The 27051-nt window shown below is 40.5% G+C and overlaps 1 protein-coding gene across 6 annotated transcripts in view; it reads left to right on the forward strand.

Moving 5' to 3' along the window:
• Positions 1-27051, forward strand: part of CFAP61 (cilia and flagella associated protein 61) — a 285685-nt gene that overhangs the window by 197053 nt on the left and 61581 nt on the right. For all 6 annotated transcript variants that reach the window (XM_013057056.2, XM_004754128.3, XM_004754127.3 and 3 more), the window contains 4 exons: positions 1265-1439; positions 12961-13253; positions 23005-23332; positions 24691-24782. In XM_013057056.2, the coding sequence (XP_012912510.1) occupies positions 1265-1439; positions 12961-13253; positions 23005-23332; positions 24691-24782 (888 nt within the window). The remainder of the gene's footprint in view (positions 1-1264; positions 1440-12960; positions 13254-23004; positions 23333-24690; positions 24783-27051) is intronic.

Here is a 27051-nt window from a genome sequence, read left to right on the forward strand (position 1 = left end):
GTTATGCTGGGAGGGTTGTGTGTGGAAACAGAAACAGAGAGGAGAGGGAGGGAGGGAAGAAGGAAGAAAGACAGAGGGAGAGGGACAATATTTCTCTGACAAAGTGAAGAATATTTCTATAGTTTCTGTAAGTAAATAATAGTCTACTTCCCTCCTTTTCTTTTCTGACTCACCCCTCTGTGCAGTTGGATTTCAGCCCCTAGTATATTGCTTTTGTGCAGATTAGTTTTTACCAAAAATGGCTATGTCAAATCCGATTCCATGTGCCCTTCCATGGCCTTGCCACTCCTGCATGAAGATGGAGTCTAGGTTCCCTCTCCCTGATCTTGGCCAGGCTTTGATGATGATCTCCATGAATAGAACAGGGTAGAAGAGATACTCCTAGATTTCCAAGACTAGGTTGGAAAAGAACATGGAGGGGCGCCTGGGTGGCTCAGTGGGTTAAGCCGCTGCCTTCTGCTCAGGTCATGATCTCAGGGTCCTGGGATCAAGTCCCGCATCGGGCTCTCTGCTCAGCAGGGAGTCTGTTTCCTCCTCTCTCTCTGCCTGCCTCTCTGCCTACTTGTGATCTCTCTCTGTCAAATAAATAAATAAAATCTTAAAAAAAAAAAAGAAAAGAAAAGAACATGGAGCTCTCTGTACTTGTTCCCTCAGGACTCTTGCCCTCAGAACCTAGGCGCCAGTTTTTGAGGAAGCCCAAGACACATGGAGAGGCCACATGTGCTGCTCTGGTCAATCCCCCCAAGATCCCAGTCCATGGTCAGCATCAATTGTTGGACATATAAGGACAACTTGCTGTCATTTTTGAATACCTGGCATGTTTTTTAGAGGGGGGGGGAAGGAGTGAGATGGTTTATCTCCAGATGAATCCAACCCCCAGCCATCAAGTCACCTACAACCTACAAGTCTTCCCAGCTGAGGTCTCTGACACCTTCCAGCTTGCCCTTATCTGAATTGCTGACCTACAGAATGTGTGAGCCTCATAAATGGTCGTTTTTTGCACCACTGAATTTTAGAATAATTCATTATGTGGCATTAGATAACCAGAGTGATGCCTTTTAAGAGTTGTCTCTGAGTGGTCATTTCACCTGATTTTTGTGTTTTATTTTTCAATTAAAACCTGATTGTATCTAATGACTGAAAAAGGCATATCTATATCAGACATTGCTATGTTTATTTTATTAAATTCACAAATGTATTTCTTGCTGTGTCCATGCTTCCCTTACTACCATCAAAATAAGCATGTCTCTGTAACATACCTTAGGTCCCGTGCCCTACAGGGGCTGATATTAGTCAACACGTGACAAACAGAGAGATTCCAAACAGCGGGAAGCAGAGATACACTGATAAAGTTCCTCGCAATCATTTCACTCTCAACGATGAAGAAGATTGCTATAAGGCCCTGAGTTGGATAAGGAACAACTCCATCATCACAGAAGGTAAGGATGTTGGTTAACTGTTCCTCTTTGCAGAATCGCTTTTTATTTTTATAATGAGTCTCATTCTTCATCTAGTTCCAGTATATAATTAGTGCCTAATTAATTCCAACCAAATCATTCATCTGTCATGCTTTGTTTTCCAGATTAATTTACAACTTGTTGTCATTTTTGGATACCCAGCATGTTTGCTGGGGGAAAGAAAAAGGCTCGAGATAGTTTAATTATCTATAATTATTTTATTACACAAAATGAATATCCGAAGAGCAAAGCATGGCTAAAATCATTAACTAATTAAAGAATAATTTAATAAGCAAACATGTTTAGCAATTATATGGAAAATATGTCTCCTTTTGTGAAGAGAAAAGAAAAAGAAAAAAAGAAAGGTCTGCGTTGGAAGGGCTCTTTTCTTCCCTTCCTGATCCATTGTTCTCTTTCTTGGTGGTGTGTGCACAGTCCTTCCCACAAACACACGTTTTCGAGTTGCATGCCACTTTTTGAATCAAAACGAGACAGTAAACCATTTCAACAAATGCCTCTGCCACTCAAAAGTGTTTTCTCAAGCATCTTCCTCTCTGTTGCTTGGATTAAATTGAAATTGGTTGACTAGCAAGATGACCAGAATGGGGCCTGGCTACCTCTCTGTCCTTAATTGAAACCTGGGAGTCAAGTTTTTGAAGATGACCAAGTGCAGCCGCTTTGTTAGCCTACAGCTCGGGGAGCTTTGGCAACTCAGTTAGCTTCTACGCTGCCCAGGCTGGGGTTCCGTGTGGTCTGGGGAGGTGAAAAACACTAAGAGCCTGTCATCTGGGGATCCATATGTAAATTAAGTATATTTATCTCTTTAATGTACTTATTTAAGTACTATTTTAATTATGTTATTAATATAATTAACATTAAAGTTAAATACATATTCTTCTGACTTTGTGTGGAAGACTAGGGATTATTTGACTTTTTGTTAAGTTACTACATTTAGTCCATTAGAAATAAAAAAAGAGGTATCACGCGACCATCAATGCACTGTTAGATTCAATTTGCTAATGTTTTATAGGCTATTTGATCTAAATTTGTAAGTGAGATTGGCTTATAATTTTCTCTTATAAGCTTTACATGTCTAGTTTGGGGAATTAAGGGTACTCTAGTCTCACCAAGGGTTTTTTGGAAGCTTTCTGTATTTTTCTAGGGTCTGAAATATGGAAATAGGGTCTAAACGTTGGACAGAAATAACTCATAAAACCAAGTGTGTCTGGAACCTGTGGGTAGAGGTGGGATATGTAGATATATACCAGACTCAGATTTAAAACTTGTCAAAGTATGTTTCCTGTTTCCCTCCGAACTTGGATTATTTTCAGTTTTGCATATGTATGTGTTTAAAACTGTTTCAGTATTTTAGTCATCTTTTAATCACTGCCCTGCAACCTAAATAGACTTAAATAATTCTTAATTTGGAGACCAGCAAACTTTTACAGTAAAGGTTTAGGTAGCAAATATATTGGACTTTGCAGGTCATATGGTCTGTGTCCTATCCACTGAGTTCTGCCATTGCAGCAAGAAAGACAATACATAAATAAATGGGCAAAGCTGTGTTTCAATAAAACTTTATTTACAAAAATAGTTGATGAAGACATAGTTTGCAGAACCTGCTTTTATGCATAGGATTTGTAACAAATCATTACCATTTCATCACGTGTAGGTCTCCAATTGTAACTTAAACTCCCAGAAAGCACAAAAGTCCATGCATGGTTCAGTACAAAATACACAGTGTGTTTTAGGACTATCACCAATCCTGGCATAATGCAGTGTTTTAACTTCGAACAATTGCCTATTTTTGATGTTAGGAAGAAGGAGCATTTTGACCCAAAAAAAAAGGAGGGGGTAGGAGTCTTTGAAAGTGACAGTGCAGGTTATTGAGGTTGAATGTTTATGGCAGAGAATTTAGAAATCCCAGAGCAACAAACACTGTGCCCTCTTTCAGTTTCCTTTTTTTTTTTTCCCCCATGATTTTGGTTGTCAGATGGGGGAAGAGCATCTGTGATATTCTGATGACTTGACTACTTCTCAGAGGTGGTGTCACTCTGCTGTCCGCTTAAAGGAAAATAAATGCTTTTGGAAGATTTAAGAATGTCTCCCATCTGCCACTGCACAAAACCCCTTTGCGGGCCTGCTTTTGGCCACTGAACAGCCAAGATAAGAGTGTGTAGAAATGAGCTTCTTGTCTTAAATATAAGCTATTTCCCCCAGGTCTAGTGCTAATGACATTCCCATTCCCAGGGCATCTCTCAAGGAGGTGCTCTTAACTCTCAGAAGCTGGGCCCCAGAGCTCTGGGAGAAATCAGGGAAACTCAGCCTTGCCAGATTCTTTCAATTCTGCGTGGTGCTCCTTTTCAAATGACTTCTCCTGTAAGAAAAGTTAGAAAGTAAACTGTTAACCTCTTGCCTAAAGGAAGCTCTTTCTCTTCATAGCTTTTCCACAATTAGAGTCCTATTCAGACTTGAATTGAATTAGTCCCATTCCAGATCATATCTTCCTCATATGGGTTGCTGTGTGGATTAAATGAAATAAATAAGATATTTCATGCTCAACTCAGAACAGAGTGTCATACAGAGTATAAGTGTAATAATATAGGCTGCATATATATATATATATATCAAATATCTATATGTATATCTATATATCAATATATATATCAATAATATAGGCTGCCATTGGCGTTACTACTCCTATGTGTGATGGGGTTGTTGCTATGCCCCAAAGATCCCTCAGGGCTTAATCTCAGCCCCTGGTGATGGCACGGTCTAGGACACAGTATACACAAAAAATGGGGATCCGTGTTCACCAGGGGCCTGTCCAGTTGTAGAGAGGCATGGTGTCCATCATAAGAGTCCTGGAAACTGAAGTTTAGAGAAAGAGGATTGAGCTCAGCCTTAAAGAAGAGCAGGATAAGTAAACAGAGAGAGTGTGAATTGTATTGGGCAGACCCTTGGAGAGCAGCTGGTGGAAGACTTCAGGGCCCAACCACGCCCAATTTTAACTGGTTACTTTTTATTACATTTTTATTATTTTATTTATTTATTTATCAGAGAGAGAGAGTGAGAGAGAGTGCATGAGCAAGCACAAGCAGGGGGAGAACAGACAGAGGGAGATACAGGCTCTGTGCTGAGCAGGGATCCAGATGCAGGACTCGATGCCAGAAACCCGGGATCATGATCTGAGCTGAAGGCAGACGCTTAACCAGCTGAGCTTCCCCGGTGTCCTTTAACTGGTTACTTTTTAGGGGCTGGGGAACTAGTGAAGAGGAATAATCAGTGCACAAAACAACACCTTAGGAAGGTGAACCTCCCGTCCTTGGCACCCCATCTAAGTAGGGAGAAAGAGATCCAGAAGGAACAGGTTGGGGAAGACCATGTAGCCATGCAGGCAGGTGTGGTGGTCATGCAGGCAGGTGTGGGCTGCTGTGGACACTTCTAGCTTCTACTCCAGTCGGTTACGGAATGATGGTGTTTGAAGCTAGAAACTGGAAGCCTGGCCCTTCAATGAAAGCTGAGCAGGGCTGCGTGTCTGTACCGTTGCTGTCGCTCCGCCTGCCAGCCCTGGCTTCCTCTTCCTGGCACCATAACACCACCAGGAAGAATATGGACATCTTGCGTGATAGGTAGCTTTTGCTCTAGCAGTGCTCAATAGTTCATGGCAGGGCTGGCGGGAGAGAGCTGAGGACAGAGTCCTTCCTACAGAAGTCTGAGAAAAAAATCTCCTGTGTCTCTGTGGCTATGACTGGGTCACAAGTCCATCAGGGAATCACACATTGAATCCCGGGACACCCCCGACCTGACTTGGCTGAAGTACCAGGACTTGAGGGGAGGGGCTTGTTTGTTGGGGATGGTAATGGGATTGTTCTAGAAGGACCGGTGGATGCTGGGTAGCAGAAGCCATGAATGGTGAGTTGGAGGAAGTCAACTCTGGAATGTCTGCCCATTAAAACTATAGATACGGTCCCAAAACATCACTACTGTCCACCTGCCCCCCTGCCCCGACCCCCATTCACTATTTTTTGCTGCCTGCCTCTGCTTCCAAAGGAGAAATGGTGGTTTTGTGATGGAATTCGCCCAGTCTGAAGGAAATCGTTTTCTGGGCTCCAGAGTCGGCTAGGCTTATAGATATAAATTATCCTAAACTATTAGAACTGCTCCGCTGTCCTGGAAAATAGCTCACATCACAGGCTCAAGTGCTGCTTTCAACTGCAAACAAAACGGGGAGGTTTCCGATGGGGGTTTCAGATGGAACCCGGCAACCTAATGCATTACAACAGTTTATGGCATTAATTGAAACTAATTGAAATTCATCTGCTATTACCTCTGTACTTTCCATGAAAATGAAAAGTAAGATGAAAGTAAAGTAAAAAATTAATAAATAAATAAAACAGCCTTAATGGCCCGAAATGGATCAATTATTTTCATCGTTAGCTAAATACAGTTTACTGCCTTATTAAAAGCATGTTTGTTAGGAAAAGCATAACATTAAAATTCCAGTGCATGAATCACTGAGCAAAGCCTTTGTTATGTTATATCTAATACAGTCTTCCCTTTTTATTTGGCAGAGCAAAATGAGACAGGTCAGGCTTGGGTCATGGAAATCTTATGCTTCGACTTATGAAAAATAAAAAGAACATTCTCTGGTCTATTTGTGGACATGATATTTTTAAAGTGGATGTTTATTTCATAATTTACTAATATTCTATGATATCTATTTTAAATTCTTTCATTATCTAGTTATTTGCCTAAGTTAATTATACAGATTAAATGCCAATTAGAGTTTATTTGTTTGTTTGTTTTTTTAGAAGTGTGTTACACATGTAACAGAGTGGTATGAGCACTCCGAAACCAGACTCAGCAGGTCTGACTTCTGTTGAACCATCTACTTGCTGTGTGACCTAGAGCTAGATCCTTAACCTCTCTGTCCTCAGTTTTCTGAAGAACATAGTAAAACATATCTTTTGGGACTATTCTGAGGATGAATGAGGTCATACATAATCATTCTATGTCTCCTTTGAAGTGAAAAAGGGAAATATTCTTCGTTAAATACAATGGACTATGTAAATACACATAGACATAATTAAAAATACATAAATTGTAAATGTAACATACTGTTTTTGTTTTCTCTAGCCTTAAACATATAATAACTAGGAAAAAAATGCTTATCAGTATCGGCGTGCATAAACCCTGATTTGACTTCTACAGACCATATACATACACTGAGGTGTGACCTCATGCCCAGTCTACTAAATCGGGAAATCTCTTCCTTTTCTTCATTTCACAACATGATTTTCTTCCTGAAGAATCCTTCATCTTTAGGGGTGCCTGGGTGGCTCAGTGGGTTAAAGCCTCTGCCTTCGGCTCAGGTCATGATCCCAGGGTCCTGGGATCGAATCCCGCATCGGGTTCTCTGATCAGCAGGGAGCCTGCTTCCCTTCCTCTCTCTCTCCGCCTGCCTCTCTGCCTACTTGTGATTTCTGTCTGTCAAATAAATAAATAAAATCTTTAAGAATCCTTCATCTTTACAGTATAGGTAGTTAAAATTAAAGCACTTTAATTCAAAAGGATGAAATAACTTTTTTAGCATCTACTGAAAAAAATGTTAAAAAGGTTGTTCCATTATTCTTAGGGCAAATCATGTCTAATAAAACCATATTTTATTTTTTGAGTTTAACAGGGAGATCACCTTAAGCATTTCATTTCTATAAAGCCATATTACTTTAAAAAAAAAAGATTTGTATTTATTTATTTGATGGAGAGAGAGTAGGAGAACACAGGCAGGGGGAGTGGTGGAGGGAGAGGGAGAGAGAGCCCCCCTACCGCAATATGGGGCTGGATCCCAGGACCCTTGGATCTTGCCCTGAGATGAAGGCTCATGCTTAACTGAGTGAGCTAGCCAGGTGCCCTGCCATGTTACTTTTAAATATTGGTAAATTTGGGGGGCACCTGGGTGTCTCAGTTGGTTAAGTGTCCAACTCTTGATTTTGGCTTAGGTCATGACTTCAGGGTCATGAGATCGAGCCCCAGCACTGAGCTCCACATTAGGTTCAGAACTCAGCAGGGAGTCTGCTTGAGATTCTCTCTCTCCCTCTGAAGCCCCACACCCATGCTCTCTCTCACTCTCTCTCAAATAAATAAATCTTTTAAATAAATAAATATTAGGAAATTATCTAACTTCTGAAACTAGTATTTATCTCCTCCAGGAATTAGGATGATGAAACTGGCCTCATTTCCCCTCTGATTAAGATAAATTGAAGAACCTCCAAAATCTAGGTGCATTATGGTAGTTGAAATGTTAAAAGATCATTGCCTTACTTTGGTGATCACAATCGAAGTTGCGAGTGTATTCATTTATAACTTCAAAGAGCATGTATCAAAAAGCAAGAAGATCACCTTTCCATTTCTGCCAGCATTTTAAGTGACAAGTCTTAGTGCTTTTTTGATCTGGGGTGAAGAGTTAATGGCTTGCAGAGGGTGATTTGAGACCTCACTTTCCTTCTCCCCAGCTGGGCTGTCAATACCAAAACCCCCACTCTCCTCTTGGCAGCCCCCTTGTTCGTTTCACCAGGAAGGTGGCTGCAGGTTACCTGCAAGGGAATGGCTGCGTGCTCCTCTTGCCAGCCTTTACCTCTGGAGCTTTCATAGGGTCCTCTTTGTGCTATGCCCTCCTTGTGCTGTTTCCTGTTTCAGATCTGTAACCTTAGTAATGCATCATTGATTCCCTAAAAGAAACAACAAAAATTGGACTTCCATGAAAACGGCATGGCTGTCGTCTATGAGCCTTTATTGAAAATTCACCCAGACTGTTCTAATCGTCCCTTCCCATTTGCCATTTCAGAGCAGGGCAGCCTACTGTGCTACCTCTGTCACCTATCAAATCAAGTGCAAAAACGGGTTATTTCATATCCTTAGATTAACTGAGCTGTGGGGAAGACAGTGGCCAGATTTTTTTAGCATAAAACTGATAGGCAGGGGAAATCCCCAGCTTTCCCACTCTATTTGCATCCCTTATGCATAGAAAAGTCAGAAGAATATATATGATATCCCAGTTATGTGAAGGAGGTCCCTACGATGTGTTACCTCCTTTTAACCATTTGCAAAGGCTACAGGAGTTATAAAACACTAAGTGGTAGAAATTCATCATTAAAGTAAATCTCTGGCTAACTGAAGTTATCTAACATTAAAAGGCATCTCATACATGTATGTATATCATCGGTCCCACATAACCTGGGGCTTCCTCACCCCTCTGTCCAGTTATCAGGATGTTTGGCACTCATGGAACCCCATTCACCCCATTTCATATATTCTGGGTGGGAAAAAGCTGTCAGACCCAGCGTCTCCCACAGGAAAGGCCCTTTTCTCTGCTACTATCCATGGCTCAGTTCACCCATCCTCTCCCCTCCCCTGGCAACCACTGTGTTTCACCTACTTTAAAACTCTTTCTTCTTGCATACCCAAAGATCAAAGGAATTCTGTATCTCCAAGGCTTTCTCTGTTCTTCTGTCTCTCTGCCCCCTCTTTTTTCTCTCTCCATTTCCTTTTTCCACATTTTGCCTCTTTGATTCGGCTAAAACTTGATCCAACCGTCACAACATGTTATATACAAGGGTTAGCTTTCCCATAAAACATTTTTATTTCCTTGGGTTTAAGAGTGTACCAATATGGCAGAAGTGTTATTTTATATTGTTGTGTTGCAGGCACACACAATTTTGGTTATGTTTAAGATTATGTAGGATTTGGGGAGTCTTACTCGAAACCTAATAACCAGATCTAACATTGTGAAGGGAAACCTATCTCTGTCTTACAAATCTCAGGTATACAACTTATCCTGTGGTTGGATGAAGTAGTGCCAACTTTATAGGTGAATACCGAGTAGAAATATATATAATGGGAAAATCTGGCCACAGGAAGGTTGTTCTTCAAAAAATATTTTAGAGGGCACAAAAGTAAGACCCAATTAACTTATGATCAACAGTATGATAAACCTCAAACATTCTTCCATGTGCCTAGTCAGGAAACGGTTTGTTATACCCATCGTAGGTGACGTACTATTCAAGGCTCCAGGGGTAACATGGAAGGCAGGGCCAACTTGAGGTCACCTCACAGGTAGTCTTAGGCATGTAGACTGTGGTGAGGACAAGGAAGGAAAGGGAAAGGCTACCATGGGCCCCATGAGGCCTCCCCCGGGTGGAGGCTGGACATCTGCCTAGATCAAGGCACAACCACAAGCTGTGGTAAGATCTTGACACGGGAGCTTCAAAAGCACTAGTTCTATCCCAACCATGCTAGAAAATTACTTCTATAAATATATTTAATCATATTTTTACACCTAGGTTGATATTTGTCCTGAAATAAATCAATAATCAACATCTTTTTCTACTAGGTTTATTCTGAGAGAGTCCCCAAAACATAAGACTTTTGCTTATCCTATGAATTTTGTCCATGCTTCTATTTTTGCTGTTAGCTTGTCAAAAAATTATTTTCCAGGCATTTGAGTGAAGCCAATGTTATTGGTAACAGCTCTAAATATTATTTTTGTGTGTGTGAGTACAGGTGACACACAATGTTACATTAATTTAAGGTGTACATTTATAGGTCACAACTCTATAGCTTAGGCTGCTGTTACTGATGAAGATGAAAGTAATAATGGATTGTGTACCAAATTGCCTGGCTTTGTGCCTGGTATATAGGAGGCACAAGATAAATGCAAATGGACTCTAAAAATTCTTTACCGAGTAAAAGTGAAAAAGATGTAGAAAGAACTCACAACTGCACAAATATCATGGATAGAATAATCCCCCCTGAGAGTGCAAACATTTAAATATTTTATTGTTCTAAGTAATCTCTATACCCACAATGTGGGGCTCGAACCCACAACCCTGAGAACAAGAGTCGCATGCTCGACCGACTGAGCCAGCCAAGCACCCCTGCAGAGTGCAAACATTTAAAGGGCAAGAGATGGAAGTGGCAGAGCTGACTTCGTCCCATTGGGTCTTGTTTTATTTGTGAAGGGATGGGATTTGACCAGTGACAGGTTCTTATTTATGTTGTACAAGATTATATTAAAAGAGATTTTACTCTAAAATGGGAAATGAGAGAAATATATGTAACCCATCTTATAAAAGATGTTTGGATGAAAACTTTAAGATGGCATCACATAAGCATCTATCCAATGGCCAAGATGACTGTGAGAGTTTGGACTACTGTTCAGCAAATAGCCACACCCTCTGCCCTCCTACCTCAGGCAGAGTGTGCTTCTCACTCCTTTGGCCATGTGCTTGGTCTTCTGACTTCCTTTGCTTGGTGGAATGTTAGTGCACCTTCTACTGCACAGAGAGGCTTGAAAAGTGAGCAGTTGCTCTTGCTGTCCTGTCCCCCTGCCTTTCTCCATAAATAGAATGGGCCTTAGGTATCTCTTGGTCCAAGGAGAATGAAACATGGTGCAGGCCCAATCCAATCACAGTGTGGAGTCTGATGAGTCCTCATCAGCCCGTGTGCCCATGTGCGAGCTGACCTACAACAGTAGGCCGGAGTCTTGGGGCGGTTTGTGATGCAGCATTATTGCAACTATTAGGATGACCAAAGTCTCCAAGGGAGGGGTGGATTTTGTTTCAAACTGAAGCCGTTACACCTTCTTTCAAGATAGGCAAATAAATTCTGAAGTTAGAATATCTATCGATACATTTAAAATTTTAAATTATTTAAAATATTAAACATCTAATTTAAATATGAGAGATGTTATAAATTATGCTACCTTTCGAGGTGAAAAACAATGTCCTCTTCAGCTGCCTGCAATCTGGGGGCAACCCCTGCGAGATAGTCCAGGGCAACATCGCGTTTGCCCTGGTTTCCATAAGCCTCTCATCATAAAGCCCATCTCACAGTATGGTTACTAGAAACTAACATGAAAGAGACTGGAAAAATCTTCAATTCTGAATTGTGTGGGGGCCTAAATGCTTAAATTTGTTTCCCTGAAAATGAATGTTGTTTTGACATGCATATTTTAAAAGGGCAGAAGACCTCAAGCCTTTGATAGTTTCAGGTTCAAGTTTCAGCTTCCCTGGCAGGCTGATTCTTTGTTGTGCCAGACAGCTATGATGCATGTTTAACAGCAGGTGGAAGCCTCAGTAATTTAAGCAAAATGTTGACTCTTTCAGCCAAGGAAAATGCAGCCCACCAAGGAATGCTGCATTAGAGCCTCTGAATAGAGAGGGACTCATAGCCACAAAATTAGAGCCTCCTAGTGAAGGCAGGAAGAAAGGACCCCCACACCCCCCCACACCCCACCCCCGCTTTGGAGCCTTCTTGCCATTCCATATTTGAGCAACAGGAAGTATGGGAGAACTTTCTAGATGCTGTTACCCTCAAAGAAGCTATCTGAAAGTTATTCCAGTTCCTTTTTTTCCCTAAGCAAATGAGACAAGCAAGCCATTACACCTTTCAGTTTTAGATGGAAATAGATTTTTGCATCATTTATTCAACCAAATCGAATAAATACACTTACCATTTATTTTGCCTTGTAGAATTTCTCTTAATACCATTTCATAAACAAGAGGGAAAAAAAGAGATTTTCAATGAATCTATCATTTTGTCGTAAAATTGTTACAAGTTGCCTGACTAGTGAGTCTACAGCGATTCCCTTGTAAAAAGGTAAAAATGCCAATTCAGTGTCAAAAATAGCATGTAATTGGCATGTAATACATTTCTTTCATTTGGTAGTTTGATCTTAAAACTGATGAAATTAGTAGAATAACATTTGTAATTATTTCTGTAATATTTTTCAGAAAAGATCTAACTAGTTTAGACTATTACCAACTAAATGCTCTTACACAAGCGAAATCTTTCAAGATTGTGTTGTGATTTCATTCTTACCGACTGAAAGAATACCTGCCGTCCCTTTTGCCAGGTCTTGACTCCTTAAATCTCAAAAATCAGAATCTGAATCCTCATTAAATTATCTACTGAATAGCAGAATGTTCTAGTCTTTAGATCTTAAAAAAGGGAAAGATTTCCATGAAATCAACCCAATTCAACACTCAAATATTAAAATACCTGTGCCATCATGTCTAGGACTATGTGTGTGGGGTTTTTTTTTCTAAACATATCCTTTTCATCATTTACACAGAACTTGCAAATACTGCAAACTTCAGTAATTTTTTTCCTTAATAAGTGTAGCAACTAGGGAACAAAGACCAGATAAAAGGTTTTCTTCCAGATGGCTTCATTTAGCATAATTTCAACTTTCAAATTACAGGACCATAGATGAATGTCCTACTTCTGTGTTAAAAGTACTTGACTACTTTGTGGGATGTTTTGTGCCAATTCTTTACTAAATTATCTTGGTCACCGTTGCTAGGTTACACCGCTAGCTTCCCGCAGCTGAAAGGAGGAGAAGGTTATAGGGAACAATTCGGCATCATTACCATTTGACTATGAAGGTTGTTGTTTTTGTTGTTGTTTCAACCGTATATCTTAGCATTTCCCCCTTCTCTAGGGAATGTCATTGTCTATGGGAATACAATTGACACTTACACGACAGTGGAGACGCTCTTAAACATCGGTGTGAGGGGCTCCTATATCCACCTGGTGCAGCCCCCGTCCACTTCCACCATCACCTGCTTCAACAACTACTCCGTGGAGAGCGCGGTGCAGGACGCGCTCAGAGCCGCGGGGGTGACCATTTACTGCGACGCGCTCCTGGCTCAGTGGAACGACGGCCGGTACCCGGACCCCATTCACAGCGCCTGCTTCACCACGCCCACCAAGCCTTTCAGACTCGCGTGCTCTGTAAGTAGGTCTCCGTGGACTTCACCCGCCACCCGCGGGGAGCCGGCACCTGTCCCGGATGTGGGGTCTGAGAGATGGCCCGCGGGGGATTTACAGCCACAGGTTTTGGCTTTTCTTTTCTCACGGTTCAGATGATCTCTTGCTGAGCGACATGCCACCCCAAACTTAGCGCCATAAAATACCAGTCGTTTACTATGATTATCTCTCCGTGCTGGGGTTGGAGGGGGCCCAGCGGGGCAGTTCTCACCTGAGGTCTCTAATGTGGCTGAAGTCAGATTGTGGGTGGAGCCTGGAGTCCTGTTCATCCCCGCCTCTGGCTTCAACTGAGATTTTGTCCAGAATGCTTCATCTGGGCCAGGTGGCTTGGTTCTAAGAGCAAGTGGGAGAGAGAAACTGTATCACCTGCCCATATCCAAGGGGAAGAGAATTAGACCCTGCCTCTTCATGGCGGGAGTGTCAAAGGTTTGAAGAGTGCTAACTGACCTTGACCAAGGACTCACCGTGTCTCAGGCACCATGCTGCTTGCTTGCAGTATATTCTGTCACCTAGTCAAAACAGCCCTGTAAAGGAAAGCATCCCCGTTTTACAGATGAGAACACTCTGACCCCAAGTCAGTGGTATGTTGGCCTCCCAACCCAGTTCAGAAGCGCCCCAAATTCTATGCTGCTATTAACTTTGTAAGACTCTAGAAACAGCAATAAGGTTTTCTCCCACATGGAATAGAGACTTAGAAGATCTCTCTCTCTAGCACTCTCTCTTATCTACCTATCTTCTTTCCAGAGAAGAACTTTTCTCTCAGGTGTGTAATAGCCTGATTTACAACACATGTCCTCAGATTTGCCAGCCAGGAGGTTAGCAGAAGCCAGCAGAGGGGGAGAGAGGGATGGGGCCAGTCAATCTAATAGAGAAGCAGGAGACCCTTTACAAAAGGGCGGCTGAGTTCAGTGTGAGTATGGGGCTGGGCTGTTATCGGTTGTGGTAAAGAATGCTAGCCACATTTAGTGGGCAAACGGGTTGGGGGAAGTCACTGTGGGCTCATAGCAATCCCTTACCTAAGTCACGTCTTCTGACTCAAGGCCCCACAGGTAAATGAAGGTGACCCTCATCCCCTACCTGCCCCACAGTCTGTCTAGACAGGAGCTCAAAGCAGACCACCAGCACAAAAGAAATTTCTCTGAAATCCTTCATTCTATCCTGATAATCTATGGAAACTTTGCATTCTGCTCCTTCGTACATGTTTTTATTAATTCATTCCACAAGTATTCACTGAACACGTGCTAGATCTTAGGCTCTGTCCTAATTGTGAGAGTGAGAGCAATCTAGCTAGCTGTCTCCAGCAGCCCCTGTGGGCCTTTACTTCCCTATTTGGATCAAAATTGAAATCAGGGCAAAGACATTTTGCAGATACTCTCAGCTGCCTCAGATCTCACACAGCTTCCTGCTGAAACTTCATCCTAAAATAAACAGAGCCAGGGAAAGTCTCCCACTTCCCCCACTCTGCTCTGCACTGCAAAGAACGGCCTTGGCAGGTCACATTGCCCAGCCCTGGTTGCTCATTGACATTCATCTGTTTGGCCAACGGTAGGTACCAGCAGGAGATTTCTACCCTCCTACTGTCAGCTTTGAGTAGCATCTCTGTCAGGGCACTAGGAAACTTTTAGTGGGGATGTATGCATTCACTGTCTTGACTGCGGTCACAGTGTTGTGGGTTGCCTTCTGTCTCCCCCCGCCCCACCGCCCGAGAAAGATAGTGTCCTAATCCCCAGTACCTGTGAATGTGACCTCATTGGAAATAGGATCATTATAGATGTTATCAACTAAAGGGGAGGTCTTAGTGGATTGGAGACGGCCCTGAATCTCAGGACTGGTGCCCATCTATGGAGAGAAAGGTTTGATTCAGAGGAGACCCTTGGGGAAAGAGGCCATATGATGAAGTGATGGCAGCTGCCAGTCTTGGAGCAGCAAGCACCACTGGCCACCCCCGGAAGCTAGGAAGACAAGCAAAGGATCTTCCATAGAGCTCTAGGAGGGAGCATGTTCATGACAGTGCCATGACTTCAGACATCTCATCTCCAGAACTGTGACAGAGTAGATTTCCATTGTTTTAAGCCACCCAGTGTATAATACTCTATTGCAGCAGAACTGGTAAACTAAAACAGATGTTATCACAAGCATATGCACCTGCTAAAGCTAAAATTTTTACAACTGGAATCATACATTATGTACTAGTTTGTATCCAGCTCCTGTCACTCAGCATAATGGTATTGAGATCCATCAGTATTATTCCATGTAGCATTCGTTTGCTCCTTTTCATTGCTAAGTAGTATTCCATTGCATGTCTCTATCACATTTGGTTTATTCATTCAGTTGCTATGCACATCCTTGTGCACATCTTTGTGTAGACATATTTTCACTTCTCTTAGCTATACATCCAAAGAATGGCTAGGTCATATGGTCAGTGAATGTTTGCCTTTTAAAGAAGCCACCATACTGTTTTCTAAAGTAGCTGTATCATTTCATATTTCTACCAGCAATGTATGAGAGTTTCAGTAGCTCTATAGTCTTATTAGCACTTGCTATTATCCTTCTTTCTAATTTTAGCCATTCTAGTGGGTATGATATGATGTATGTATATATATATATATATATAAAATCATTGTATATAAAATCATTGTGATTTTAATTTGTGAGTTCCTGATGATTACTGAGTTTGGGCATCTTCTCACGTGCTTATTGAGCATTGGTATATATCTCCCTTTGCACAGTATCTGAGCTTTTGCAAGTCGGTTTGTAAAATTTTGTTTTCCAACTGTTGCTACTAGTATATGAAATACAGTAGATTTTGTATATAAACATTGTATCCTGAGACGTTTGCTAAATTCACTTATTAGTTCTAGTAATTGCTTTCTAGATACATAAATATACCATCTGCAAGTAAGAAATGGAACTTCCTGCCTTTTTCCATATCTCAAAAGAAAACTTTTAGACATTCACCCCTTTATATGAGGTTATCTGTGTGGTTTTCTTTGGTGCCCTTTTATCTGACTAAGAAAGTAAACTTTCATTCTTAGTTTGCCTCAGAAGATTTATCATGAATAGTTATTGAATTCTGTCAAATTATTTTCATGTCTATTAAAAAAGATCATATTCTTTTCTCCTTAGTGATGTTGATAGGGTGAATTACATGGATTGAGTTTCAGAATGTTCAGCTAACCTTACATTTCTGTAATAAACCCTAGTCATTCATGATATATTATCCTTCTTTATATTGAATTTGATTTGCTAATGTTTAAAGAGCTTTTGAAACTATTTTACAACTATATTCATGAGGGTTCTTCATCTTTTTTTCCCCTAGTTTTGTGTAATTTTCCTTGGTTAATTTCCTGGTTTTGTGTAATGTCCTTATAAGTTTTCATTATTTGGGCTATGCTGGCTTTATAAAATAATTTAGGCAATGTTTCCTCCTCCTCTGTTTTCTGAAAAAATTTGTGTAAGACTGGTATTATTTCTTCCTCAAGTGTTTGATAGAATTCACCAGTGAAACCATCTGGGCCTGGAGTTTACATTGTGGGAAGGTTTTTGATGAATTCAATTTCTTCAATAGCTCTAAGGCTACTCAGATTTTCTGCTTCTTCATATGTCAATTTTGGTATATTGTATTTTTCAAGAAATTTGTCCATTTCACTTAAATTGGTTAAGTATTGGCACTAAGTTGTTCATATACTCTTATATTATCTATTTAAAGTCTAAAATTTGTACCATAGCCTGTGTTTCCTTTCTGGTATTAGAGATTTGTGTTCAATCTCTCCCTGTCCAGCTGATGAGAGAGAGAGAAGAGAGACACAGAACTTGAAGTTTTCTGTCTAGCTAGATGTTTGCTGATTTTATTGACCTTTTTTAAAGAACCAGCTTTCAAGTCTATTAATTTCCTCTTGTCTGTCAGTTTTCTCTTTTCATTGATTTCTGCTTTTAACAATTATTTCCTTCTGTTTGCTTTGGATTTACTTTGCCCTTTTCCTAGTTCCTTAAGGTAGAACCTTAAGCCATTATTTCTATACACATTTAAAGCTAATTTCTTCTGTGTTAGCTGTATCCCACAAGTTTTAATATGTTGAGTATTCATTATCATTTGGCTCAAAAAAATTTTCTAATCTCCCTATGATTTCTTCTGTGACCCTCGGATTATCCATAAGTGTGTGATTCTTAGATGTCATATTTTTGTTGATTTTTAATTTAATATCATTGTGGTCAGAGACATATTCTGTATGATTTTAGTCCTTTATGGTTTATTTAGACTTGTTTTATGTCCAAGCATATGGACTAACCTTGTGAACATATAAAGAATATATAGTTTGCCACTGTTGGATATAGTGTGAATAACAATTTTTTAAATTGAAATATGGTTGACACACAATGATGCTGCATTAGTTTCAGGTGTACAACATAGTGATTCCACGTGTAAAAGTAACAATTAGTTCCATGTGGTTGGCGGTGATGTTTGGATCTTCTTTGTCTTTACTGATATTTATGGTCTAGTTCTATCGATTGCCAAGAGAGATATTAAAACCTCTTACTACTGTTGTGGGATTTTTCTGCTTCTCCCTTCTGTTAATTTTTGCTCTTTTTGAGGCTCTGTTATTAAGAACATGAACATTTCTAATTGTCATATCTGCCTCATTAACTGTGCTTTTTATCATTATGAAATGTGCTCCTTTAACTCTGATAATATCCCTTATTTTAAAAAAAATATATATTTTTTTATTTGACAGAGAGAGAGATACAGTAAGAGAGGGAACACAAGCAGGGGAAGCTGGAGAGGGAGAAACAGGATTCCTGCCAAACAGGAAGCCCAATGCAGGGTGCAATCCCAGGACCCTGGGATCATGACCTGCGCTAAAGGCAGATGCTTAACTGAGCCACCGAGGCACCCCAAATATCCCTTATTTTAAAGTTCACTTTATCTGCTATTTCTTATATTTACTGTTTGCATGGTTTATTTTTTTCCATCTATTTACTTACCATGTCCTTATATCTAAAGTGCCTCTCAAGGTATCATAAAGTAGATTTTGTTAACATTTTTGTTGCTGCCGTAACAAGTTTGACAAAGCAGCATCCATTTGTTAGCTCATAGCTCTGCAGGTTGGAAGTCAACAGTGTAACTGGCTTCTCTGCTCAGGGATTCTCAAGGCTGAAATCAAGGTGTCCGCCAGGCTGCGCTCTATCTGGAGCTTGGATTTGGTTTATTGCAGCTGAGGATGGGAGGTCCCTGTTTCCTTGCTGCTCAGGCAAGGTCCACTCTCCATTCTGAAAGGCCATCCGCATTCCTTGCCACATGGCTTCTTCCACCTTCAAACCAGCAATGGAGAGTCTCTCTCTTGTCACATCCCTCTCACACTTTAGATCTTCTTCAGGAAAAGCCTGGTGTCTATTAAAGGGTTCACCTGATTAGGTCAGACCCACAGAGCATATCTTAAAGTCAGCTATATGTCTATTAAAGGGTTCACCTGATTAGGTCAGACCCACAGAGCATATCTTAAAATCAGCTATGCCATAGAACACCCCCTAATCATGGGGGTGATCATCTTATCACAGTCCCAGTTCATGCTCACAATCAAAGGGAGAGATGGGAATCTTGGGGACCAGCTTAGAAATCTGCCTACCCCATGCTTTTCTAGTCCTTCTGCATTTTAATTAAAGTGTTTACACCACAAATAGTTAATGTAATTATTTATGTGGTTAGATTTAGGTCTGCCATTTTGGTATTGGTTTATTGTTTGTCTCCTTTGTTTTTTGTTATTCTATTCCCCTTTGCCTCCTTTCTAAAAATGAGAGTATTTTTTTAGTTCTCTATTTCAGTTGGCCTCTGGTGTATATCTTATTTTATTTTTTAGCAGCTGCTCTATGGATTATAATATATATCAGTAATCTTTTACATCTAGTTAAAGTTAATATTGTACCATTTCAGGGGTGTCTGGGTGGCTCAGTCATTAACCATCTGTCTTAAGCTCAGGTCATGATCCTGAGGTCCTGGGATCGAGCTCTGTCCCTGGCCCTCTGTTCAATGGGAAGCCTGCTTCTCTCTCTCTCCTACTCCCCCTGTGTGTATTCCCTCTCTTGCGCTCTCTCTCTCTCTCTCTCTCTCTCTGTGTCAAAATAAATAAATAAATAAAAGTATTGTGCCATTTCACATAAAATATAAAAACCTTGCAACCGTACAGGTCCCTTCTCCCCACTTTCTGGATAGCTTTTTCATGTAGATACATTTGACATGTATCTACACACATTGAAAAACCAACAAAAGTATAAATTTTGTTATAAACATTCATACATATTTTTAAAAATTTAAGAAGAAAAGCAGACTTTTATGCTTACCCAGGTATTTTCCAATTTTATTGTTCTGTCTTCATTTCTGAAGATCCAGATTTCCATCCAATATAATTTCCTTTTACCCTGAATGCCTTCTAGAGTACATACAATTGCAAGTCAGCTGGCAATGGATTCTCTAGCTTTCCTCTTTCTGAAAATGTCTTTATTTTGCCATTGTCCTTGAAAGATATTTCCAATGCATATAGAATCATGGCCTGAGAGGTTTTTTTTTCTTCCTTTCAGCATTTCCATCATCTTCTGACATAGAAAATTTTGATTTAAGAAATCTGTCATCATTCAAACCATTGTTTCCCTGTATTTAATGTATCATTTCCCCCTGGATGCTTTCAGAATTTTCTCGTTATCTTCAGTTTCCAGCAGCTTGATGCTATGGGGGTTCTGTGTTTATTTTGTCTCAAAGCATGGTTTTTCTTGAATTTCTCTTGTTTGGAGTTCATTCACTGAGCTTCTTGAATCCATGCACTTATAACTTCTGCTAAATTTCAGCAAGGTCTTGGTTATTATTTCTTGCTTCATTCTTCTTTCCTCTCCTCCTCGAGAGTCCCCTTCTGGAACTCTAATAACATCTGTTAGACTTTTTCTTTTTGTTGCATGAGTCCTTAAGGCCCTATTCATTTGTTTTAATCTCTTTGTATCTTCTCTCTCTATTCTTCACATTAAGTGATTTCTATGGATGTTACTTCAAGTTCACTGACTCTTTCCTCTACTATCTTTATTCTTCTGCTAGCATAAAAGTGACTATAGTCCATCCTCTTTCCACCAAAATGAGGAAAATTATCCTCCTTCTGATCATTGTTCCAAGTGTCTACTGCCCTACACCATCTATATCCTTTTAAATGCTCATTGAAATCTTTGGGTAGTAGTTTTTGTACTTTGACCAGAATTTATAGTTATATCAGTTAGAGGATTAGTCTGAGAGGATTATATCATTATACCAGAAACAGAACTCTTGAGCTGGTATTTTGAACTCATGTCAATACCTTGCTTCCTTCTACCCAGTGGTAGTGCCTCCTGGGTGCTCCCCAGATGCTCCAGCCTCCAACCAGCTATCTCCTTTTTCTATACAGCATTTATCACAGTCTGAAATCCTTGTCAAGGGGGTGACTTTGTTGGTGTCCATCTCTCCAATTAGATTATAAACTCCATGTTTATCCTTTTCACCAAGATATTCTTGGGCCTAACATGAGAAGTTTGTGTAAATGCATAATGTATGAGGTTTATCAAATCACTGACTCCTGATCTGCTAACTAGGGAGTTTTGTTCTCCCTAATCAGAATTATAAACACAAGTACCCTTAAATATTCATTCAGAACAACATCAGTGTGGCCAGATATTTCTACTTCGTATTTTTATCCAGTATTGTAATGTTAAGTTGACATTAAAGGAGTACATGAGTTGCATTGAGAGGTTTGTAACTTAGAATATATGTTCCCTCGAATTGTGTTAGACTTGCTTATTCAGTTTTTAGTCTGGTTCACAAACTCCTATGTAATTCCCAGTGTGACTAATTTGTGAATGCTTACACCAAAACAATATAATACAATTGCAGTACCAATAATCTTTAAAATCTGGGTAAATAAGAGATAATATATTTAACATGCAACTTAATTAAAAGTGGGTTTAATTGGGAAAAAACTGGATAGGTAGAAGAATGTTTGTGGGGATGCTGAAGGGGGCTCCTGAGTATTTTCAGGGGCTCAAGAGGTTGATGGTACTCTTTTTCATGTATAATTTCAATTCAAATCAAATGGCTTTCCATATTATTATATGACTAGGAGAACTATTTTTATAATGATGGGAACAGAGTGGAAGAGAGAAAAAAGAGGAGTAGAGAGACAGATAGATCCAGAGTCAGAGAAAAACTTGGAAAGATGTATTTTCCTGTGGTCACTGAGTAAGTGTTATAAAACAGGACAAGTTCTAAAGAGACTTGAGGAAGCTGCCTAGGATGTAACTGGGGTAAGGTTAGGTAGCTGAAGGAATAGAAACAGGGAAAAGGGCAATGGCCCTAGGAGCTTCCTGAGGGAGAACAAAGGACATCACAGAGATGATAGATCCATGTCTGACATTGTCCAATAGAACCGATAGAAATGGTCTATGTCTGTGCTGTCCAGTATGGCAGCCACTAGCCACCTATAGCTTTTGGCATTTGAAAGAGGTACTACAATTGAGGGTTGGGATTTTAAATTTTGTTTAATTTTAATTAATTTGGATTTAAATGTATATAGTCACCCATGACCTGTGGCTACTGCAGGATCATTCATCTTTCATGCACCATTCATGGGCACAGAGAAAGGATATGGAAGAGAAGTATCTCTGGCCCAAGACAGCCAATGTCTGTACGTAATAGGTGAGTGAGGTGCATAAACAGGCATGTGAAGGAAGCAGGGAGCATGATGTCTGTCAGTAAGAATGAGGAACCGTGTCATTAGTTCATTTTTTAGCAGACTTTTAATAAGGTGGCAAACTATATTTAGGTAAAGATAAAAATGACTAAACTATTTCAACGACAAGTGAAGACTTAAGAACATCTAACTTGGACTACCTTAATGACTTTCAGCATCACTATGGAAGAAGATATCCAGCTAAGCACAAGATAGCATTGAAATTTGGGCAGAAAATAGAGGGGGCATACAGGTCACTTCTAAGGAGTATGCAGGTGTGTTTTGGGCCCTTCTATGGCACAGTGCCTTTCATAGGGTAGGCACACTATAAATATTTACTGCCTGACCATCCATGCTAGGGCAAGGCAGGAGACCAGACCTGGTAGAACTGAAGCTGATGAGGCTCTCGTTCTCTCAGGACCATTCTTCAAGGGTGGGCTTTCTGGGCTTAAAAAGGCAGGAATGAGGCACTCTAAAGACTTGAGACAGAATGAGGTGACCCCAGGAGGGAACCTAGAGAGACTTAAGTGTCAGACACAGGAAAAGGAAAATGGAAGGCTGAGATAGAGCTATTAAAAATGTAGGCAAATGAGGGGAAAGTAGTCTTTATGGATGTCAACTTCCTTATAGGGGGAAAAAATTACTTTTCTGAGATATACTCCATCACCTGGCATTCTTCTCTTCATGGATGTCTAAATTGAGTGATTACAAAAAAGAGTGATATTAGGTATCTTAATTTGTTCTTCATACCAAAGACAGGCTCTTGCCCTCTGTCTTTCTCTCTGTCTCTCTCTCCATACACACACACACACACACACACACCCCATACCATTATGACATTTTAGTAGATTAAATGTTGTTGCTGGTTTGGTTTGGTTTTTTGTATGCCCCTAATAATAAGGGGCTCTGCAGACCATTCACACTCTTGACAGTGAATGAAGAGTGATAACTGAGTAATAACATAAGTTTTTGCTTTGTAGATGTTCTTCAGCTTCTGTGAGAAGAATGTGGATTATGAAACATTTAAAGCACTGAATGATGCATGTCTTGTCTATGATGGCCGACTTGTGATTGATACCAACTTCCACACCAATGACATAGCCATCAGAGCTGCTGGCTCCCTCACCAAATTCTCCAATAAATATTACTCAAATGAGTGGACTCATAGCAACTTTAGTTCCAAAGAAATTGGCTTCCAGCTGGCAGCAGCTATGCTCACTCTCTTTGACCCAACCCTTGAACCTGTGACTGAGCCACCGGCTGATCTTGACCGACTCATCCCCATGTACAAGGGAGCCAAGATCCAAGGTGTGTAGTAGGCCACCTTCTTCCCTCTGATGAAGCTACCCATTGGATCTGGATCAGTGCTTAGGGCCGCCCTCCATGTTTCCCTTAGGCTTGGTGAGGAGATTCCTCTGTCTCAGTGGGTTTGCACAGAGACAGAGAAGGGCTCAGTCTCATTTTTAAACATTTATTAATGACCTGGCATTTTATTGTGGTCCTTGGTATTTTGAGCATGTAGTATGGATCACACCATAACTGTGGTCCCCATTTTACAGATACATAAAGAGAGACTGGGAACAATCAGTAACTTGCCCAAAGGTTATTCACAGCTGGTTAGTGGGACAATGCCTGACATCTTGCCAAATTTTTGTTCCCACTATAAGCTCAGAGATAAGGAGACCATTCCAAGTACCCCAGGCCTTGGCCTTTTATCTATATGAATAAACCAAACAATTCACAACTGTAAAAACAGTCTACTTCCATCCCCTAAGCCATATTGACCCCTAAGGAGATCATCATATGAGTAATACAGGATTTTTTCGTGTTTGACTGATGAGAAATATCACTGAAAGTAGTGTCTTTGAATATTGTGGACCTTCCACCACAAAATGCTATTTATGAAACTGTAAGTTCATTTCCAGGAGGTTGATAGACCAACCTCAGAAGCCATCCATGGACCCCCTAGTGTATCCATTGACCCTAATCCAGTAAACAGAACATGAGATAAAGAGACACAAGCCGTACATACCAGTCCTTGTCATTTTCTACCTAACTAAATGAATTCTGACAGATCCTCCTCTGTGTCTCACTTTGGATTGAGAACTTAGGAAAGGTGGTAGCTATGGGGGAAAAAAAGGGATGGGTGTGAAAGACCAGAGTTAGATCAAGCTCATACTATGGGACAAGCTAGAAATAGTAAGAATTTCAAAATGATAGTTTCTTAAAGGATTGAATAAGAACTTTGTTGATTTTCTTTAATAACATCCCCTTTAATATTTTGGTTATATAATGAAAGAGTGACAGGGTATGGGAATATCACTGCAACATTTAAGGTCTCTGTATGTCTTAGTCTGTCTTGGACAGGCATAGATTAGAGTGCTAGGGGTTATGGGAAATCACAGGATACACAGGATTAGTTTGGCACATCTTCCTGGGACATTGCTGGGGTATGATGACACATTCACATTGATTTTGTTAAATAACATCAATCTCAGGGAGTTTCTTGCTAATACTATACTTTAGGGGGATAGATTGAGTAACATACACTATGGTAGGCATCTCTGTTTATCCTATGTCCTATGTGCTATATACAGATAAATAAACTCTGTTACCACTTCATTAACAACTAAATTAAAATCTGGAAAATTTGCCATTTCCTGTAGGAGGCATTCTTCCTGGGTCTTACCATTATCTGCATATTGCCAAACCTGCCATTCCAACTCCCTTAGAGGTACAAATGGCCCAGCCTAATTTTGTAAGTATTATCCCTGAATTTCATTTTACTTTCAAATATAATACTTTGTTTATGCGGTGATGAAATTCTCTATTCAGAGTCTTTAGTATAATGTACTGTTCCATCAGAAAAACCACTGTGGTAGCCAGCTCTCAAGATGGTCCCATGATTCTGGCCCTTGTGTGGTCCCCTCACACACGAAATAGGGCTGACCTATGTAGCCAACAGGATATTGGAGAAATGACAGTGTGTAACTTTCTTTCTTTTTTTTTTAAGGATTTTATTTATTTATTTGACAGAGAGAAATCACAAGTAGACAGAGAGGCAGGCAGAGAGAGAGAGAGGAGGAAGCAGGCTCCCTACCGAGCAGAGAGCCCGATGCGGGACTCAATCCCAGGACCCTGAGATCATGATCTGAGCCAAAGGCAGTGGCTTAACCCACTGAGCCACCCAGGCGCCCAGTGTGTGACTTTCAAGGCTAAGTCATGAGAGATACTACAGCTCTAACTTGCACCCTCCTGGATCACTTACTGCCATGTTGTAAGGACCCCAGCCCACCCATTGGAGAAGCCAGTATTGCAAGGAATTGAGGATTCCTGACCAGCCATTAGCAACTTGTCAGTCATGTGAGGGAGCTGCCTTGGATGTGGATTCTCCAGCCCCAGTCAAGGATTCAGATGATGTGGCCCCAGCAGACATCTTGCTATAAACTTATAGGAGAACTTGAGGCAGAGTCTTCCCAGCTAAACTGCTCCTAATTTCTGACTTCCAAACATTGAGGTAATAGTTTATCATTGTTTTAAGATAGTGTTTTTTAAAAACACTATTTTTTAGAGCAGCTTTATGTTCATAGCAAAATTGAGAGGAAAGTACCAAGACTTCCCATGTACCCCCATCTCCATTTACACAGAACCTCTTTGGTGATTAGCACCCCCACCAGAGTGGCTACACTCTGGATGTGGTTACACAATGGATAAAACTTAAATCAACACCTCACTGTCACCCAAGGTCTACAGTTTACTTCAGAGTTCACTCTTGGTGTTAAATATTCTATGGGTTTGGGCAAATGTATAATGATGTGTCTGCCATTACAGCATCATACAGGGGAGTTTTGTAGCTCTAAAATTCCCATGTTCTCTGCCTGTTTCATTTACTTCTCCACACAAACCCCTGCAACCACTGATCTTTTCACAGTCTCCATAGTTTTGCATTTTCTAGAATGTCATATAGTTGGAATCATACAGTATGATTTCAGATTGCCGCTTTCACTTAGTAATGTGCCTTGGTTTCCTCCATGTCTTTTTATGGCTTGAGAGGGAATTTCTTTTTAGTGTTGAATAATATTCCATTGTCTGGTTGGAACACAAATTATTTATCCATTCACCTGCGGAAGGACAGTAAGTCGCTAACTTTTGAGGTAATCTGTGATGCACCAATAGATAACTAACCCCCTTTGCAGCATTGTACAAATACATTGTTCAGGGTCTGGGATGTCATCCAGAACCCATTGTTCTCCCTCCCTGCCTGAATTACCCCAGAAGGGCCATCCAGGAAAAGCAGAAGCTGTGGGGTAGGATCCCCCCTGGGTTCAAGGTAACTAGAAAGGACACAGTGTGGTTGGTCAATAGGCAACCTCCTCAGATTAGATCCTCTGGCAGATGGTACCGAACGGGTGTTTGTCATGTTTGCTTTTTTGTCAGTGAGGCAGACACTGTAAGTTGCCTATTTTCTTTATCCTGAATATTTTTAAGAGTTAACAGGCTGACCAATGTAAAAGAAACACATTTCCCAGATTTCCTTGAAATAGTGTTAGCCCTGTGGTAGGTTTTGGCCAATGAGATGTAAGTAGAAGCTGTTGGAAAGATCCTTCTAGGGAGGCAGACTCAAAACGGCACAGGCTATTCGCCTCTCACCTAGAAAGGAAATAAGAATCCCCACCCTTCTGTGTATTTCCTCTGGACATAGAACAAGTTACCAGCTTCTTTGTATTTCTGGTTCTATCAGGGATTACATATATTGTAACAGTGCCTTTAAGGAACAAAACAGGTAACTAGTCCATGGTGGATGTTGTTGTCAATTATAGGTCCAGATAAATAATGAAACGTGATTCTTGTAGGGGAAGGATAGAAGCTATGTATTTAAAACTTATTTCTCTTATGCTTCTCTCAGATTGTTCTAGGTATATCCTGTATACATGGTCTGATTACAGATTTTCTTGCAAATAAAGGAAAGATCATAGAGGAATAGTGTTCTGGTGTCTATTGCTGTGTAACAAAACTTAGCAACATGA

The sequence above is a fragment of the Mustela putorius genome, unplaced genomic scaffold (genome assembly GCF_011764305.1).
Source record: "Mustela putorius furo isolate JIRA1106 unplaced genomic scaffold, ASM1176430v1.1 tig00000253_pilon_pilon_pilon, whole genome shotgun sequence".
Taxonomy (NCBI): domain Eukaryota; kingdom Metazoa; phylum Chordata; class Mammalia; order Carnivora; family Mustelidae; genus Mustela; species Mustela putorius.